The following is a 17,560-nucleotide window of genomic DNA, read 5'->3' as shown; positions in this document are numbered from 1 at the left end:
CGGCCGTTTCGTCTTTGCATGTTGAATTCAGCTTAACGTGGCTGTTAACGCGCCCCCCCCCCCCCCTCTCCCACGCCTATAGGAACCCTACTACGTTCGCTGCATCAAGCCCAACGACGTCAAGTCCCCTCTGCTGTTCGAGCACGAGCGCTGCCGCCACCAGGTGGAGTACCTCGGGCTGCTGGAGAACGTCAGAGTGCGGCGTGCCGGCTTCGCCTACAGGCAGACCTACCCTCGCTTCCTCCAGAGGTATCCTTCAATAAACACTTTACACGCCTTTGGCCTCGTGATACACCTTGTTTCTGTGAGTTTTTATCTCGCTCCCCTTCGGTGTTTTGAGTTATTTCATGTTGTTTTCTTCATTGATTCATTGCTGTTCATTTGTATTCCTTCTTGGGAATGCCTCCTCCTTGTGAACAATATATCATATATGTCAAAGCCGACAATTACCCAAATTCTAGACATATTTCATAATTCATTTTATCCTCAAATGATGCTAGGGTGATGATTTGAAGTTGAAATATTTTGCTCATGGGACGAGCTTTAATATCTGGTCTAACATGAAGGGTTTTACACCACGGTTCCTCACTGTCGGGTGCAAACATGTGATGTAGAACACTAATTAGCTCGCATCTAATCTTGCAGCTAATCAGTTACATTTCCAGCAGCCGGCACAAAATAACTCATTTTGTTAATTTCCCTACAATGATAATATTTGTGTCCTCTGAACTTGATTAAAATCAGGATGGATTATAATAACTAGAAGGAGATGTTGTTGTAAAACATTCTGATGTGCTGCAGAAATGATCCTGTTTTTAATTTGAAGCAGCAAACAACGGCTAGTCGATGACCTGAACTCATGTTTTATTCATAAAGGAGCTCAAGCACCTGATATTACAAGTCTGTTTACAAAACAATCAGCACTAATTTGCCGGCAAGCGTGCCGTTAATGACCAACATCTACATTTCAGAGCTACTGAAGTCTGATATGTCGGACCGATATGAATCATTTATACCATAAACATGTTGATTAAACACTTTTTTTTCCAGTTGTGTGAAATGTAGGCTTTTATATGGCTGTTTAAAACATATGTCCGCTAGTTCTCCTGTATGAACGTAACTCTGAAATATCAACTTATTAGCCGAGAGTCTGAGCTGATGTCCGTCGGGTCAGGGCTGGACTAGACTAGTGATGGTCAGACGTGGATCCTTAGAGTCTCAAACGCCACGTTAACCCCGCGGAGGACGAGCGGGAGCGATGCAACGACACTGGTGTCGCTGCATGAAATCAGATAAAGACCCAGAAAGCTTCACTCACACACACACACACACACAAACACACATGCGATGTGCATTGTGTAACAGATGAGATCTTAAGCCTGACAGAGTGGTTTATGATTTATCTTACTGACAATACTTACAAGCCCTTAAATCTCCAGATATTGATCCAAATAGCATATTAATAATCATAAGTCCATAACACAATCGCACATTAAGCTTACCAACACTCTAATATTACACACACACACACACACTTGTTGTAGCCTTGCTCTTATTCCCCAGCTGTCACATCTGCCCACTGCCGTCACAGAGAGCAGCTCCGTGGTGAACGGAGGATCAGGTTATGAGTCTTTTGCACAACATGCGAACAAGTCGTCCAACTCTTGTCGCTCCAACCGCGCTCGTGATGCATTTGGACTGACGTCTGTGTCGGTGGGTCGGCTGTGAGATGATGTCTGTTGGAGAAGAACTGGGATCTTTGGATCTTGGAAGACTTGACGATTAGTGCTGACCTAGAATTTGTCTTAATCTCGGTCATTTTCACACGAGCGTTATTTCTGTGGTCGCTAGTTTCCAACGCGTCACTAGTTTTGTAAATACAGCAGCAGTCTCTTTTTTTAAAGTCGTCCTTCTTTTTAGTGTTTAAACAACTCACACATATTACAAAACCTTTCTTTTGTTAAACGCACACTAACGCAGGAAGTCAGCTCCATTAAGCTTTCTATAATTCATAATTTTAGAATTTAAATTAGTCTCAATGCTGTGATTTTTGTTTTAACAAAAACCAAAGGGTTGATGGTTGAGAGAAAGAATATAAGGTCGTGTATTTCAATCCACTTATGGCACTAAAAAGACTCTTAAGAGCGTAATTTGACACCTTTCTCCCTGAGTTCAGGCTGCAGGTGCACCTCACAATAATGAATCACCCTTTTGATGTAAAAGATCTCCATGTTGGGAGCAAAGTCCTTCAGATATAATATGATCTGAGGAAAGAGGATTTAATAAAACAGGACACAAACAAATAATTATTTTATTAAGAGGCTGAGAAATAAGTCTGGGTTTTAAATTTTAATGATTTCTTCCTCTCTGATGATAGTTGTGTTGCTCATTTTGTTTTAATAAAAAATGAAATAGCGACATTAAGAGTATGCAGTCAGGCTAGCAGCTCTGTGAGGTAAATGCTAACGTCGGCATGCTAACATGCTGATAATTAGCAGGTGTGTTTACCATCTTAGTTAGCATGTAAGCGTGTGCTAACATTTGCAAATTAGCGCTAAACACAAAGCACAGCTGAGGCTGATGGAAATGTTGGAAATTGGTTCTCTGGACAGACAGAAGTTTGACCAGATGATGGCGCTGCATTAAAAAGTTAAGGGATCCCCAAAAGTACTTTATGTACAATCATCCAGGTCATGGTTGTGCTCCTTCCTGCACCAAGCTACATTTTAAATATCCATTTATTTGGTCTTTTGTTTCTCCTCCTCCAGATACAAGATGATCTCAGAGTTCACGTGGCCGAACCACGACTTGCCATCGGACACAGAAGCGGTGAAGAGGCTCCTGCAGGGTTGTGGATTCGACCACGACGTGGCCTACGGCAAAACCAAGGTCTTCATCCGCACGCCACGCACGCTCTTCAGCCTGGAGGAGCAGCGGGTGGAAATGGTCCAGAGGATCGTCCTCTTCCTCCAGAAGGTGAGAGCCGGACCGACCTCACGGTGGCTTATGAACTCTGATACTGACACGACAGGAAACCTCTGACCTCATGGGAAATACTGAATTCATTACGCTTCTTTCTTTCTTTAATCGTGATTTTTGCCTTGAATCTAAACCAGTGAACCAAATCAACAACATCTTTTTCAGTGTTCTCATAGAAATTCATGCATATGAATAAACTCGGAGACGAGAGAAAGTCAAATGTTAATACAAGCGCTGATATCATTTTGTATTGTGAGCGCAGGAATCTTTTATCTCTCAGGTGAAAGTTGTCGCTCACACAGCTATTATTTATGATTTATAAGTATGGAACATGGAAGTATCTACGTTTGTTATGTTATGTTTTTGATTTAATTTGTTACCAATTTAAAGATGATTTAAAAACACTTGAAAGTCCACAATTAATACAAAGAGTAGGCCTAATGGTATTTTAACTCCCAGGACTTTTTCCTGTGTTGGCTTGGGTGTGGCCACATGATGTGTCTCATTTGCAGTTTTGTTTGATGCTCGTGTTTCAGTTTGTCCTTCAGCCGGACACGTCTTTAAATCTGATCTGAGTATTGATCGCAGCTTGACTGTGGCGTGACGACACCTTTCCGGCGAGTTTCCCCGACGTGATCGCGTTGTGTCGGGTAGACGGGCAGAGCGGAGCGGTTACTTTGAGGCGTCGGTTGGTGGACGTGGTTCTCAGCTTGCCTGTCAAATCTCAGATGCACCGAGCAAACACTTGAACCGACAGGCAGGAAGCTCTACAACGTCTTGAAGCGTTATATACTCCACCGGGGAACCATGTGATTTACGCCTATACATAACCTGTCATTATATGAGAATCATGTTTGCAGATTCCTCCACACGTTGTGCTTTCATGTCCACCTTTCTCAAGGAGTATCTCCAAGCTCCCAGACTTCAAAGGGTTTTTCCAGCCAAATCAGCCCCTGTAGCAGATTGATTGGTCGACCTTTTGTATTGATCCGTACGACCTTCTGTTGGCTCTTCCCACGGAGTGTTCCTTCCAGCTCTCCCTGAGGAGAGCCCTATCTTGTATCTACCAGGGTAAGCAGGCCTTCGATAGCGAAGGGAAACCCTCGGAGGAATCGCCAACCAAAAAACAAACATCACGAGGTGTCGCAGCAGGCGTGTTTAATCTCGCCCTCTGTCGGCGTTGAGGCCCGGCGCGCAGCATGTGCTTCACATGCACGCTCCCTCGTGCCGCGTGCACTCTCTAGACACGCTGTGACGGCAGCATTGACTCCTGTATCTATCACGCTGTCACTCCAACACAAACATCCCGGCCTGAGTCCGACCCGCCGCGCCAAGCAATCCCCCTTATCAGCACCTGGCACACCACGCAGCCTTATGCCAGCCGGCAGGACGGCGGTGCCAGGACGGTCCGTCAGCCGGTGACTGAGGCTCAGACACACGTCTCATCCCTCCGTTCGCCTCACGGATTTATAATAATGGCACTTAGTGTGCCCCATCAGGCAACTAAGAAACACACCCTGTGAATGTGCACACTCCTTGTGGTGCCGCTGCCTGTCCAAATTGGGAGATCATTGTGTTCTACTGTCTCATTTTACCCGATTTTAAATGACCAAAACCTCTCGTCCTGTGAGGAGGGACGGTGGAGTAGCGGGAGGAAAGGATTGGAGGAGGAGAGGAGGCTCCTTATTAATCCTGCCGTTGTCTACCGGCAACGAGTGTAACCAGCAAAATGAGATAAACCAACCTCCACAGCTCAGAGAAGGGATTGTAATTAACTGTAAATATTCCTGGACTACTTTATCGTCAGTATACAAGCCCTGTAAAGAAAAACGTCACGTATTAAATGCATTTTAAAGAAATACAGGTTGAATATCCTATAAAGAATTTGATTTGGCTGCAAATTTACTTAAATCCAAAGCAGTTAAATACGATTCGGCCATCTTTGTTAAAAGTGCTTTTATCAGAAAAGCTCCGAGCGGTTCCAAAAATTCAGAGACACAAACTTGCGGGGCCTGTGAAGCCGTGATGACGTCGTGTTCAGGCGTAAACCAAAAGCAGTACTCGCCTCGTCTCTCCACTCTTGTTGTGCTACAGCCACTCAATCCCCCCCGACCTGAGATGTTTCTCCAATCAGGCCCGAGTGCATGAGCAGCTCCATGTGTGTGATCCTGCAACAACAACGCTGATACGTCCACCCTGCATGGACCCATCTAAATCATCACCACTCTAAGAAATGGATGCTGGAAGCAGAATCCAACATAAATCCAGATGTCATAAATTAAACATAGCCCCCCCCCCCCCCTCCACCTTCCCGCTGTGTAAAGATGAATATTTCATAAATTCAGGCTCAGCCATCCACATCATAATAACTGTCGGCGCTTGTCAGAGCAGCGGCGAAGACGAGAACAGAGACTACCCCCCCCCCCCCCCCCCCCTTGTGTATTCTGAGCAGCCACCTTAATTGCTTTCCAAAGCTTTACATAGTCTCCGTGTAGCAGTTGGTTTATGAGACGTCCTGAGTGTTTTCTCTTGGGCAGTCGCCGCCACTCGGGGCTAAAAGAAAATGTCCTAAAACGATAAAGTGTCTCACTTTGTGTGTGTTTTTTAATTGTTATTATTTCCGGTGGATAACTCGTTGTCTCGATGCAATGAATAGTGCGGTAATAACTCAAACCTGGCTGACATGCAGTGGATATCTGTGAACAGCGGGCTCCTCAGAGCGAGGCCAGCGCCGCCTCGCTCTCTGCTAAACGGTCCAGAACTGATCCGTCTCCTGCTAGACCTCAGCAGAAACATGATCTCTAATCCTCTGATCCCCCCTCTGAACCTGCAAAGTGTTTAAGTTATCATCCAGATCTATCGCCGCCATAAAAACACTCCACGGCGTGAGAACACCGCAGCAAATCAAAGGAGGACGCTTTCACGTTTTACTGCTGGATTAGGAAAAGAGGAAAGAGTGTGCTTCCTCTGTTCTCAAGAGAAAGCTTCCATGTGGAAACTAAAAATCCTAAAAATATCCTGCAGTACACGACGGCTTTGGCAAGTATAAGAACTCTGAGAGGCTGTAGCCGTGGGTCTTTCTCCATGGCAACGGATGTGTGGCTCACAGCCAGAGTGCACAGGTTGTTGTTTTTAAACTGCTTTTAACGATCGTCTGCACGTCCTCACAAAATCTATTTTATTTTAATCGTATTTATCCGTAGAAAGCGTCTGAGGCCACCGGGACGTGTTGACCATCACTCACCACTGTGTCCTGGAGAAAAGAAAGCTACAAATGAGCCCTAAAAATACGTTAAAATAAGAAAAAAATATTCTTCAACAAAAGACAAAACTCACATAAATATTTACCGGAAGTGACTGGATGATAAAAGAAGACACAAAATAATAGAAAATAATGTTTTAAAGAGTTAAATGAATAAGTGGAGAAATAAAATACAAAAAACATGTTGACACATGTTTTCATGTTTATTATATATTAAGATGATTATTTATGTGATAAACATAAGTGTTAACTTTGACCTACTTCTTTTCAAAAATATCTTTATTTATTTAGTTTATTTATAATTTTCATTTTATTGGTTTGTTTGTTACTAAATGAACTATGAACTGATAATCTAAATTGTAAGCAGTTAAAGGTGCCCTGTGGAGCTCCTGGCCAAGATGGCGGCGCAAACAAGTTTCACACGAGCACCAAATAAAAACACAAATAACAACAAAACAGCAAAAACAAGTGTACATAAAAGAGATGACGTACCAGCAGATTGTCATTTAGTATTGAGTACATGAAGTACTGAAGTAATCTTGCGTGCTTATGAAATCATGTAGTTTAACATCGCGTGCATCATTGTGCAGCGCTGACGATAATCTACAAACCAGCTGTGCAGATCTTTATAAAGCACGTACAGTATAAACATGATGTTCTGTGGAGGCCTGTGCTGCTGCTGTCATTGGTTCACATGGTGGATAATATGCTTTACTTCCTCATGAAGCTGATTTTATTGTGTGTCCTTCGAACACGTTTGAATAGTGTGTGTGTGTGTGTGTGTGTGACTTTAAGCTCGTACTGCTGACCATCGGCAATATTCTTCCAATCTGCTTCGTCCGGTCCCATCTCAATGATGGATGAGCCGCTCAATTCAATCGTCAATACTGTCTCTTCGTGTTAGTATGTTCAGTTCGGGATCACTTTGAGCATCGTTGGAGTATTATCCCCGGAGCTAAGACTCTAACCTGACGTATTACTGCGAGTTCTGATCAAAGCACTGAGGATGTTTAGTGGTGTTGGTGTTTGCCTCCATTGATTCATGATAATAACCGCCGGCCTGTGCCTCGGCCCCGCTGCCTCCCCGTGTTCAGAGCACGTTGCAGCCTCTCCAGAATTGCGCCGCTTGCTCTCGATCGCGCCTCCCCCCCGCCCCGGTCCGTGTGCATCGAGCGTGTCACCGGAAAAACCGGCTCGATATCCCCAGAGGATGTGGAAACTCCGGCGCTCAGCAGCAGTCAAGTGTGTCGATGGTGCAGAGCGGCCGATCTGTCTCTCCATGTCGGGATTTGGTTTGTTTTTTTCCCACATCTAGCTGACAACAACGTAAAGGGTTGTTGTTGTTTTTTTTATTGCGAACACTGCAGTTTAGTTAATGGCCTTTTGTTAGACCTCCAGTCCCAATGCTTTTGGATTAAAGACATTCATTTGGCAGTAACGGGGGTTCCCCTCCTCTCCGCTCTGTGTTCTGCTCAACATCCCAACCGAAACCTTCCAGCTCGCACCAGTTGTCCTGGCTCGTGTGATAAGTGTGTGTCTCCCCCCCTCTTCTCTCAAGTAAAACCCCTTCAATCTGTCCCGCTTTGTTGCAAAGAAAAGATCCCCCAATCTGGCTTTTGATGATCTCATAAATCCAGGGGGGGCTCCGGAGCGCGGTGAGGGCCGGGGCTCCGGGATGGCACGAGTCTCTAAAAAGGATGATCAGATGGCTTTATTGGCCAGGAGAGTAAGGGGGCAGACCGTCGGGGGCCTTGTTATTGGCTTGATTTATCCGCAAACCCCCCCCCCCCCCCCCCCCCCCAACACCCCTCGGAAATGTGTCGATGCTGTGTTTGTGCCCTGTGTGGTCGCCCGGATGGCCCCCGTCGTAATTCTAACCCCTCGCCACTTTCCACCTGTCACACACCTTCCCAAGGCTCCACAGACAGCGGAGACACTTCATGTCCGCTGTTATCTGATTCATGGATGCTTTGTGCTCCAGCCGCATACGACGTAATTAGTGATTTGTTGCTCAGATAAACACAGTTGTGGATCTGGCAACGGCCCCGTGCACCGTGTGGATGTTATCGCAGCAGCATCTTAACTGAGCTCTCACTGGAAATGGGATTTGGCCTCTTTTCTGCTTTGTGTGTTATGTGAGCACATGTGGGATGCTGTGTCTGTGTGGGGGAGAATATACTGAGACTGACACAAGTGCATTCTAGAGGTGTCCACTGGTTCAGATAGAAATGTTTAACGCTGTATTGAAAACACGTTCACGTCACGTACCAAACGTATAGTAGAGACAAAGGCTGCAACAGACAAATCTTTAACACTTTAGACAATTGACCCTTCTTCTTAAAGTCCCGCCCTTGAACGCAAATCTGTACACGAAATATCCTGTTGTTATGAGGAGAAGTTGAACTGGAGGCATGAGATGCAGATAACCTTGAAGGAAAAACAAATCATACAAAATAATGCAAATCCAACCGCTGCGTTCTGTCCCAGTGAATGAAAGTAAACACGATGACTTCAGCTGTTGATCGCACAGCGACGGTGTCACATTCACAACGTAAACACAATTACTGTGGATTATACTGTGTATTTGTACAGCCAGATAATGTATGACACATCTCTCTGTTATGGTGATGGATATTGCCACATCATTTCTATTTACTAACTTTAAAAGTTTAAAATACCAATTTAACGAAACTCACAGTCGAGCATTAACATCAGTCGACGTCACGTTCGACCCGATGCCTCCTCTGAAAGCTCTGCCTGATTTACCGTAACACTCTGAATTTAAATTAAAGTACTTCTTAACCTTGGTCACAGAGACAACTAAGTAAAACCCATTCATTCCTCCCACCGCTGTCACCCCGAGCATGTGGGAGCATCATCCCCGGGGTCGATTAGTGACGAGTAGCTGCTCCTCTCGTCAACGGCCGTTTTGCCAGAGAAACATTATTTCAGCCTGAAAATAACACCGGATTAGAGGAGCTATTCTTGTACCTGAATAGATGTTGGTTGCTTTGCATAAACATGAAGAAATGTTTAGATGTAAATACAGCCTGTTCTTTCTCTCTATAGAGGAACCAACGCAAAACATAACAGGTGGTTTAATGGAGCATGAGCTTAAAAAAAGACCCTTTTTCAGCTGTAAGACGAGCTGTGTTTCTGGTCATGAAATGTGTTTTTCAATAGTTTGGTAGTGCTTTATATTTAAAGTTCTTGTAATAAGCGTTAATGAATAGGTAATAAGGCCTTCATGAGTGCTTATAGGATGCTTATGAACGTTGTGAAGTATATGAAAGTGATAGTAGCACTACAGTAATAATCTTTAAAAAACTGTTGATTGGTGTATAATAAAGGATTTATTAACCAGTTAACTGGTAATAAAATGCATAATAAGTATGTTTTTAATCTTAATAAAGCAACAAAAAAGGTTTATTAAGGTAAATTAGTTAAACTTGATAAATGTGTTGTTGTGCTAAACTATTATAAGAAACTCTTTTAGTGACTTCCTTCAGCAGTCTAAACTGTTAACAATTTATTTTCGGTTCTTATAATCTAACAATAAACGTGTTTATAATGCTATAATTATTGTTATTAACACCTCAGTAACACATATTGTTAATAAGCGTCTTATAAGGACTTTTTAGGGCCTTATTACCTATTAACTAACATGTATTACAGGGACATTCATATAAAGCATTACCAAGATGGATAATCCTTCAGATTTCTATTACAAAGACTATAAGACAAGTCCATATGAAGGACTTTTCATTTCTGTCTTTTGTTGTTATTTCTAAGCTTGTAATAATTAACAAAACAATGTTGAAGAATCGGAGGTTTCGTGCACAGAAACCATGCCGGGAGGCTTTATCAGGCTGGTCTGTATCAGTTGACATCCCGGGGACAGATTTCTCAACTTTCTATCCTAAAAGGGCTGATCTCAGATTACTGAACACAACACATGGTTACATAAACGTTCGGGCTTTAAAGCTTTCCCTTTCTGAGAAAGACGGTGTGACCGGGCTGCCTCGGTGATTAGACGGCTGATGGGATTTCTCTCATTGATCTCAGTGTGATGCAGCTTCTTTCAGAAAGCCGTTTCCTGTTCAGAATGAATGCTGTGGATGATTCAGTGCTCTGAAGTAGATCACAGTTCACATTATAGCATAATGCCGAAGAACAACTTAAACACAGAAACCTGCTGCCGATATGGATGCTGTGTTATCATCTTGAAAGGACGTGAATTAATCTGCTCCAGTCTCGTCAGGTGAAAATCGCCTCCTCCACAGTTTTTAATATGCAAATGTTAAAAATAAAAACCCTTCTCCACCCCCACACTGTGAAAGATTAAATATTCATGATCTCCAGCATTACTTTGCATTGAGCCTCCAGTGCAGTATTGCCTTTTGGTTTATGACATTAAATGAACTCTTATTGCTGATTATGTAGCATTAGTGTGGTACAATGTAGCGCCAAACAAATGTGTTAATAAGTTAAGAGTTGTGTGTAATAAAGGGGGAGCAAAGAGTAAAAGGGGAGAGCATATGGTGGTGATTTTAGTGTGGGCGGATCAGGAGTTATGGCTCCCTGGGGTCCCACTCACATCTATTATTCATGTTTGAGAGGGTCTGATAGCCACTCAACCTATGTTTGGTTACAGTCTTTTTTTAGTCCGAGTCCTTATTATTCAAACATTACGAGCACTGATGTATCACAAATAAACAATGTTTAATGAATTCTAATGATGAGTAATGAAAAAACATTTTCTCTCCATATTTGCAAATTAAGACAAAGGCAGTATGACACATTGAAATACACACTTATATAGTAACTTTTACAGCAATACGCACCCGTATTTATAGCTCTATTCTGTACTTTTATTTTCAGTTTAGTGCAGTCATAGCTCTTTATAGTCCGCTTTTTACCACCGGTGCATAAAAACTTAAAATAGCCGGGTTAGCGGTGGATATTCTACCAAATGAATTATTAAAATGTAGATGCAGCAGCTGGAAATATCCCTTCATTCCTTCCTCCGGTGCTAAAAGTGGAACTCCGCTTAAGACAAAGGTCGGTGTAAGTCATCGTATGCGGAGGTCTCTATGAGTCCTCACAGTGATTACTGGCAGAGATGGGGCCAAAGTAGGGTCCCGTTATATTGCAGTGCATCATGGGTAATGTCGGAAACCAGCATTTCTATAACTTGACAGCCTAAAAGGAGACACTACGGGCTTATTTACCCGCTTTATGGCAGTGCAGTGTCATACTTATTCCTCAAGAACCCTTCAAGGAGCCGTGCAGCAGTTGTGTTCCTGTAATACGTCACTGATTGTGGTTCCATACGTTACGTCTGCAGGTGTGGAGGGGCACCTTAGCCAGAATGCGATACCGGCGGATGAGAGCGGCCCTCGTCATCCTGCAGGCCTACCGACGCTACAAGGTGAGATCGTACGTCCGCGAGGTCAACCGCCGCTTCAAAAACGTCCGATCCATGAAGGATTACGGCCGGCATGTGAAGTGGCCGACGCCCCCCAAAGTCCTGCGCAAGTTCGAGGAGGCCCTCAGGAGCATCTACAACAGGTAACATGACTTTCTCTTTTCACTGTGATATCTATGTGATGGATACAAATAACAAGCTGCTTTTACACAGTGGATTTGTGGTCATGTCTCTTTTATTTCAAACTGTTCCAAAATAAAGTAAAACTACCTTTTAAATGCTAAAATACAACTGGTATCCATTCTCATTCAAAACAGAGGCAGAAAATGAGCTTTTAAAAGAAATGAACTGTTTTTAAATTGCTGTCTGTTGAAGAAAAGCCCTCTCCTGTATTGGCTGAACTGAAAGTGTGTCTGACCCCAACAGCTGGAGACAACGCATGTCCTCGAGTGTTATTTTACATCCAGATGAGTCCGTTTGAAGCAACTTGAACACATGTTTCCTTCTGCCTCGGGCTCACACTGGGCTCATTGATTTTTCTTCCTCCATCAAAGACTCATCACCGCCTTTCATCCCCGACGTCTTGTTTGTTTGCTTCTCTCTATTTGAAGCCGGGCGCCGTACGAGAAATAGCCTTCTCAGAGAATGAGGTTGTGCTGTCGAGATGTGTGAGTTAAGGGGCCAATAAGTACAGTACAGCTGGGGTCCAATGCAGTCCCGCTGTATCGCCCCCGCTGACCCAACTATCAGGGTCTCGGTGGAGACAGTCGATCCTCCTCCGCTCTCAGCTCTCTCTTTGTGTTTGTGTGTTTACCTCCAGGTGGTGGGCATGGACACTGATCAAAGGCCTCTCTCCAGAGGAGGCCCTGCAGGTGAGGGCCAAGGTAGCCAGCCTGGAGGCCCTGAAGGGCCAGAGGGCCGACTTGGGGCTGCAGAGAGCCTGGGAAGGAAACTACCTGGTGAGTCGGTGGGACGGCCGTACTGATGGGGAGCAGTAATATAGACATGGGACGATACGAAACGTTCATGGCACTTTTATCATAAGCCAAAACAACTGTGATTCACCACATTATTCTCATAATATAGTCTCAAAATGTGCTTAAAATGGCACTAAAACATACTGGAGTCACTTTACACTTAAACAAATGTGAGCGTTTTTTAATTGAATTGCCGTTCGTGACAAAAAAAAGAATGAATGTGTCTTTATATGTTTTAAAGGAGAAAAATGTACTTTGTGTGTTTTTAGTGTGAGCAGTCGTGTCAGTGTTGCTGTCGGCATCGGCTGATACGTTTTGGTTTTGCCTCTCGTTTCCAAATGTTAAAGAATATTTACGTACATTGAAATTCAAACAGGTTCACAGACATCCCGCCACCTTCTGACACAATATGATTATTTGATGATTAGCTGTCTCAGCTGACATTAAGTGATGTAGTCAGACGAGCAAGCAGACGCCAGAACGCAGAAACTAGAGATATATATTACTTTAATGTGTCTCATTTCAGGTGCGAACATTTGGCCAATTTTTCCGTTAATTGCTTGTACTTCTGCTTGTGTTTGGAGGGAGTTTGTGAAGGAATAGTTGGACACTTTGGGAATAACGACCTCACCGCTTTCTTGTGACCAGTTACCAGGCAACCAGGAAGTCCCGGCCAAGAAATAGTCTGTCACACCACCCCCGAGTGAAACGGCACATTTTAACATTTTACTCTTTGTACAGATTAAACTAAATCTGTGTTAATAAGCAGAGAGCTTCGACGGAGCCAGGCTAGCTGTTTCCCCCTGTTTCCAGTCATTGTGCTAAGCTAAGCTAACCAGCTTCATATGTACTGTACAGACGGGAGAGTTTCAAGCATTTAACAACGCATATTTATCTAGTTTAGGAGATGAATTCCTTTAGGTTGGTGGATTGTTTTAACAGCTTTTCTGTGTTTTTCTTTGTGTCCGACAGAAGCAAGACAGCCCTGATATGGCCTCCTCGTTCTCACTGGTTTCCAGCGAGCTGCAGCGGAAAGACAAATTCATGAGGATTTTGTTCTCCGGCAACGTGCGCAAGGTAGGGAGGAGGCTTCTAGAGCGTTCATCCGCTCCCAACCACACGCGCACACACAGTCACAACACGCATCCGTCTGCACAAACACAACACAACCCGACTGCTCGCGATTCTTCTCGCCGTCTCCCTGCAGGCTGTTGAGACGTGGCTCTTGTCCTGCGAGGGTGAGTAATGAGGAGCGTTGTGTTTTTCCAGATCAACCGTTTCCACAAGGCGGAGGACCGGGCCGTGCTCATCACTGACCGCCACCTCTACAAGATGGACCCCCTGAAGCAGTACAAACCCATGAAGAGCATCCCCCTCTACAACGTATGGAGCACTCCATTCCTTTAACAAACACAGGCCGCTCATTAGACACAGTTTCAAACAGCGTTGTGGTGCAGAGGTTTCATACTTTGGCTTTATAGAAGGAGAGCTCTTCTAAACACTGTTTAATGTGTAGCAGGTTAGAATGAAAAGGGTTTATGCAGAACAGCTTCTGATTTAAATGACGTGTTAGACACTTTAAAATGAAACCGTGAATCCGATGAGCTCAAGTTAATGCTGCGAAGAAGCACAAGAGTCTTGTTCTGTCAGTTCTACGTCAAAATATTTACTCATGAATGAGATGAATAAACTTGGCTTTTGACGGCTTATGACTTTGCTTAGATTTCTATAAATGTACAGTAGAGTGCTGCTTGTTGTTTTTAAAATCACGGACTCATAAAATGTTTAAATATATATTTCAGATTAGAGGTTTCAGGGAAGTGGTTGAACAAATGATATCCAATATAGGAATTATTATTAATAAGAAAAAGTCCCACATAAAAGCTTTCTGAAAACAATAAGACGATTAACGGATTGACAGAAAAACGTATTGACTTCTTAGATAATCAATTGACCGTTAAGGTGATTTAATGAGCAGAAATAGTAAATATTTGGTTTCTTAAGCTTCTTAAAAGTGAGGATTTGCTCATGTTTTCTTTCTCATGGCATCTTTAATTGGATTTCTTTAGATTTTGGACTGTTTGTCAGACAAGACAACTTGACCTTTTATGACATTTTCTCGACCAAACGATTATTTGATTTTGAAATAATCATGAGTTGCAGCCCAGCAGGAGCCTTTCGAACATAAATGTTCCTTCTATGCAACAGTGAGACATAAACTATGTGATATTCTTGCACTCCTAGCTGAGGTTTACGTGAGAGCAGCTGCATTATCTCTGGTTTCCACATCTCACCCGTTATCCTGTGGCAACATGTCAATATGCAAAAATCACATTCAGCTCCACAATTGGCTGCTTTTAATTCATATTCACACTGTGATCGCCCCATTAAAGCTGCTACATGCACACAGCACATGAGGCTGTTTCCATGGCATCTGTCGTGTGTGTGTGTGTGTGTGTGTGTGTGTGTGTGTGTGTGTGTGTGTGTGTGTGTGTGTGTGTGTGTGTGTGTGTGTGTGTGTGTGTGTGTGTGTGTGTGTGTGTGTGTGTGTGTGTGTGTGTTTGTTGAGATCATGCGACTTGTTTTTGTCACAATCGCTGACAGAATTTGTTGCGTTTAAGCTGGAATGTATTTATTTTTCTCTTGTTTTCTTCAATTTTCTCGCTCAAATGTAATTCATTTATTAATGAGAGGCTGCAGTTGTGATTTAGTTTTTAGGGTTTGTTTTCATGCCGGGCAACAGCAAAGACGACAGGACGTCACCGCGTCCGACCGAGAAATAGTCCGGCACAAAACACAGCTTATCGTCTTTACACTTCAGTTGTTTTTTAATAAACAAACGGGATATAACATGTTAACTAGTGAGTAGTCCAGTTGGCAGATGTTGTTACCAGGCTAGCTGTTTCCACCTGTTTCCAGTCTTTATGCTAAGCTAAGCTAACCGTGTCCTGGCTGGAGTTTTATATTTAACTGGCATATGTGAGTATCGATCTTCTCATATAAAGACTTTTGTATTTATAACCTTTTTAACATACTACACTATGACTTTTTTAACATACTATACTAGGACTTTTTTTCGACTACTTGCCAGCGAAAATCTCAGTCTCTGGACTTTATTGTGAAAGGTTGATTGATGCCTTTATCTGCAGTACGAAAGCTCAGGAAACGTACGCAGATTTTTTGCCGCCTCATATTCACATTCCATGTGAAACAAATATATTAACGTGCAAATGAATCGCATGAAAATAAAAAAGGGTAAAAAACATTTGGACTAAACCAAGTCTCAAGCGGCCCTTTAAAAAGCGCCGCTATGTTCTCTCTCTTGAAGTCCTAAAAATCTAATCGAGCCTCACAAAGGTATTCATGCTGCTGAAGGCAAAAGGACCAAATCTCCTCTTCAAGAAAACAAAGAAAGAAGAGAACAGCAGCATTTCAATGAATGCCTCAACAAACCACTGATGATATTTCTGATTTAACCAGCGCTCTTATTGTTCTCTACTACAACACTCACGCAGTTTATTTGCCCCGCTGACCTTGGAGGTGAGGCGGGAATGAGACAGGAAGTGAAAGAGTAATGCGTTATACTCCCCCATCGTCTGGTGAAATGAGTGAGATATGAGGCTGGTGGTGTGTGCGGCGACAACTGTGACGAGACGCCCCGGTGTTCAACATGACAGAGTGACGAGAGGGAATTAGAGGAGAGCTTAGAGATGGACACCCAAAGCCTGTAGCGCTGCATCTGGAAGTGAAATGGGGAGATGGAGTTGAGACAGATGGTGGCAGAGAGAGAGAGCGAGAGAGAGAGAGAGAGCAGCATGATTTTTAGTTATTGTTCATTCAGAGAGTCACACACTCACACACACTGAGCCGAGTCCCATACACCAGGCATATGGAGAGCCGTCAGGGTTGTAGAAGGACACATAGTATGGTTTGCAGCTTTCACACATTGACAGTGATACAACATAAGTAGCAGAGTACACAGACACGATAACCAGACAGCAACCTCCGGGTCTGAAAAGTGAAGTCGATGCAGAAGTGTCTTAAACCTGCATTCTCTCTACTGTCCACCAGGGGGCGACTCCTCTGGTTGTATAGAAGTCTATGAGAAAATGACTCTACTTCTCTCTTGATTTATTCCCTCAGTAAACATTGCCTAACATGAGTTTATGGTCTCAATCTCTAGTTTCAAGTCTTCTTCAATAGAGCATGATGTTCATTTAGTACATTATGGTCCATTTAGAGTCAAACAGACCATAAAGCAGGGGATGCTTTAGGGCGGGGCTACACAGTGATTGACAGGTTGCTACCACAGGCGTTGGCCATGTTTTTTTAACCGTGAAACAAATATTTTGTGTCTGTTTTTTTTACCTAAAACAATTCATAATTTGTTGCATTCTTAAAGGATAACTTGTGATATTCAATATTTTTAATACTAACAAGTCTGTCGGCCCAAAGCCTGATATCTCTTCTTCCTCTGAGCCACAGAGCTCCATTAAAAACACATCAGTGAGCCTCACTGTTGTTCCTTCATCACCATGAACACACACACTAGTTTATTGTGACTCAATCACACACACACACACACACACACACACTGTCGTGCTGCCACAAATACTCACGAGAACACCTAATGTTTTAAAGGAAATTACTGAACTATATTTGGGAGTCCCATTGGTTTCTATTGAAGATTCCATTTTTTTTTTTATTGTTGTTTTTGGTCTTTTCATGGGTTTTTGTCGACAATAAGAGAAATATAGAAAATGTGCATCATTTAACAGCATTTGGTTGCCAAACCCAAGAAGTTATTCATCCTTTTAGTCACAATCACAACGCTGGTTATAACCGCTGACCTGCTGTATCCATCACACCTGCGGCCTTTTTAAATGTCAATCTGAGTGGGCGGGAATTGGTCAA

The 17,560-nt window shown here is 43.2% G+C and overlaps 1 protein-coding gene across 1 annotated transcript in view; it reads left to right on the top strand.

Moving 5' to 3' along the window:
- myo1d (myosin 1D) overlaps window positions 1-17,560 on the top strand; it is an 81,331-nt gene that overhangs the window by 36,079 nt on the left and 27,692 nt on the right. The window contains exons 15-20 of the mRNA XM_079182361.1: window positions 83-249; window positions 2,769-2,976; window positions 11,589-11,812; window positions 12,490-12,628; window positions 13,619-13,723; window positions 13,916-14,029. Of these exons, the coding sequence (XP_079038487.1) occupies window positions 83-249; window positions 2,769-2,976; window positions 11,589-11,812; window positions 12,490-12,628; window positions 13,619-13,723; window positions 13,916-14,029 (957 nt within the window). The remainder of the gene's footprint in view (window positions 1-82; window positions 250-2,768; window positions 2,977-11,588; window positions 11,813-12,489; window positions 12,629-13,618; window positions 13,724-13,915; window positions 14,030-17,560) is intronic.

The sequence above is a fragment of the Pholis gunnellus genome (genome assembly GCF_910591455.1).
Source record: "Pholis gunnellus genome assembly, chromosome: 21".
Lineage (NCBI taxonomy): Eukaryota > Metazoa > Chordata > Actinopteri > Perciformes > Pholidae > Pholis > Pholis gunnellus.
This window is presented reverse-complemented; position numbering and strand designations above follow the sequence as displayed.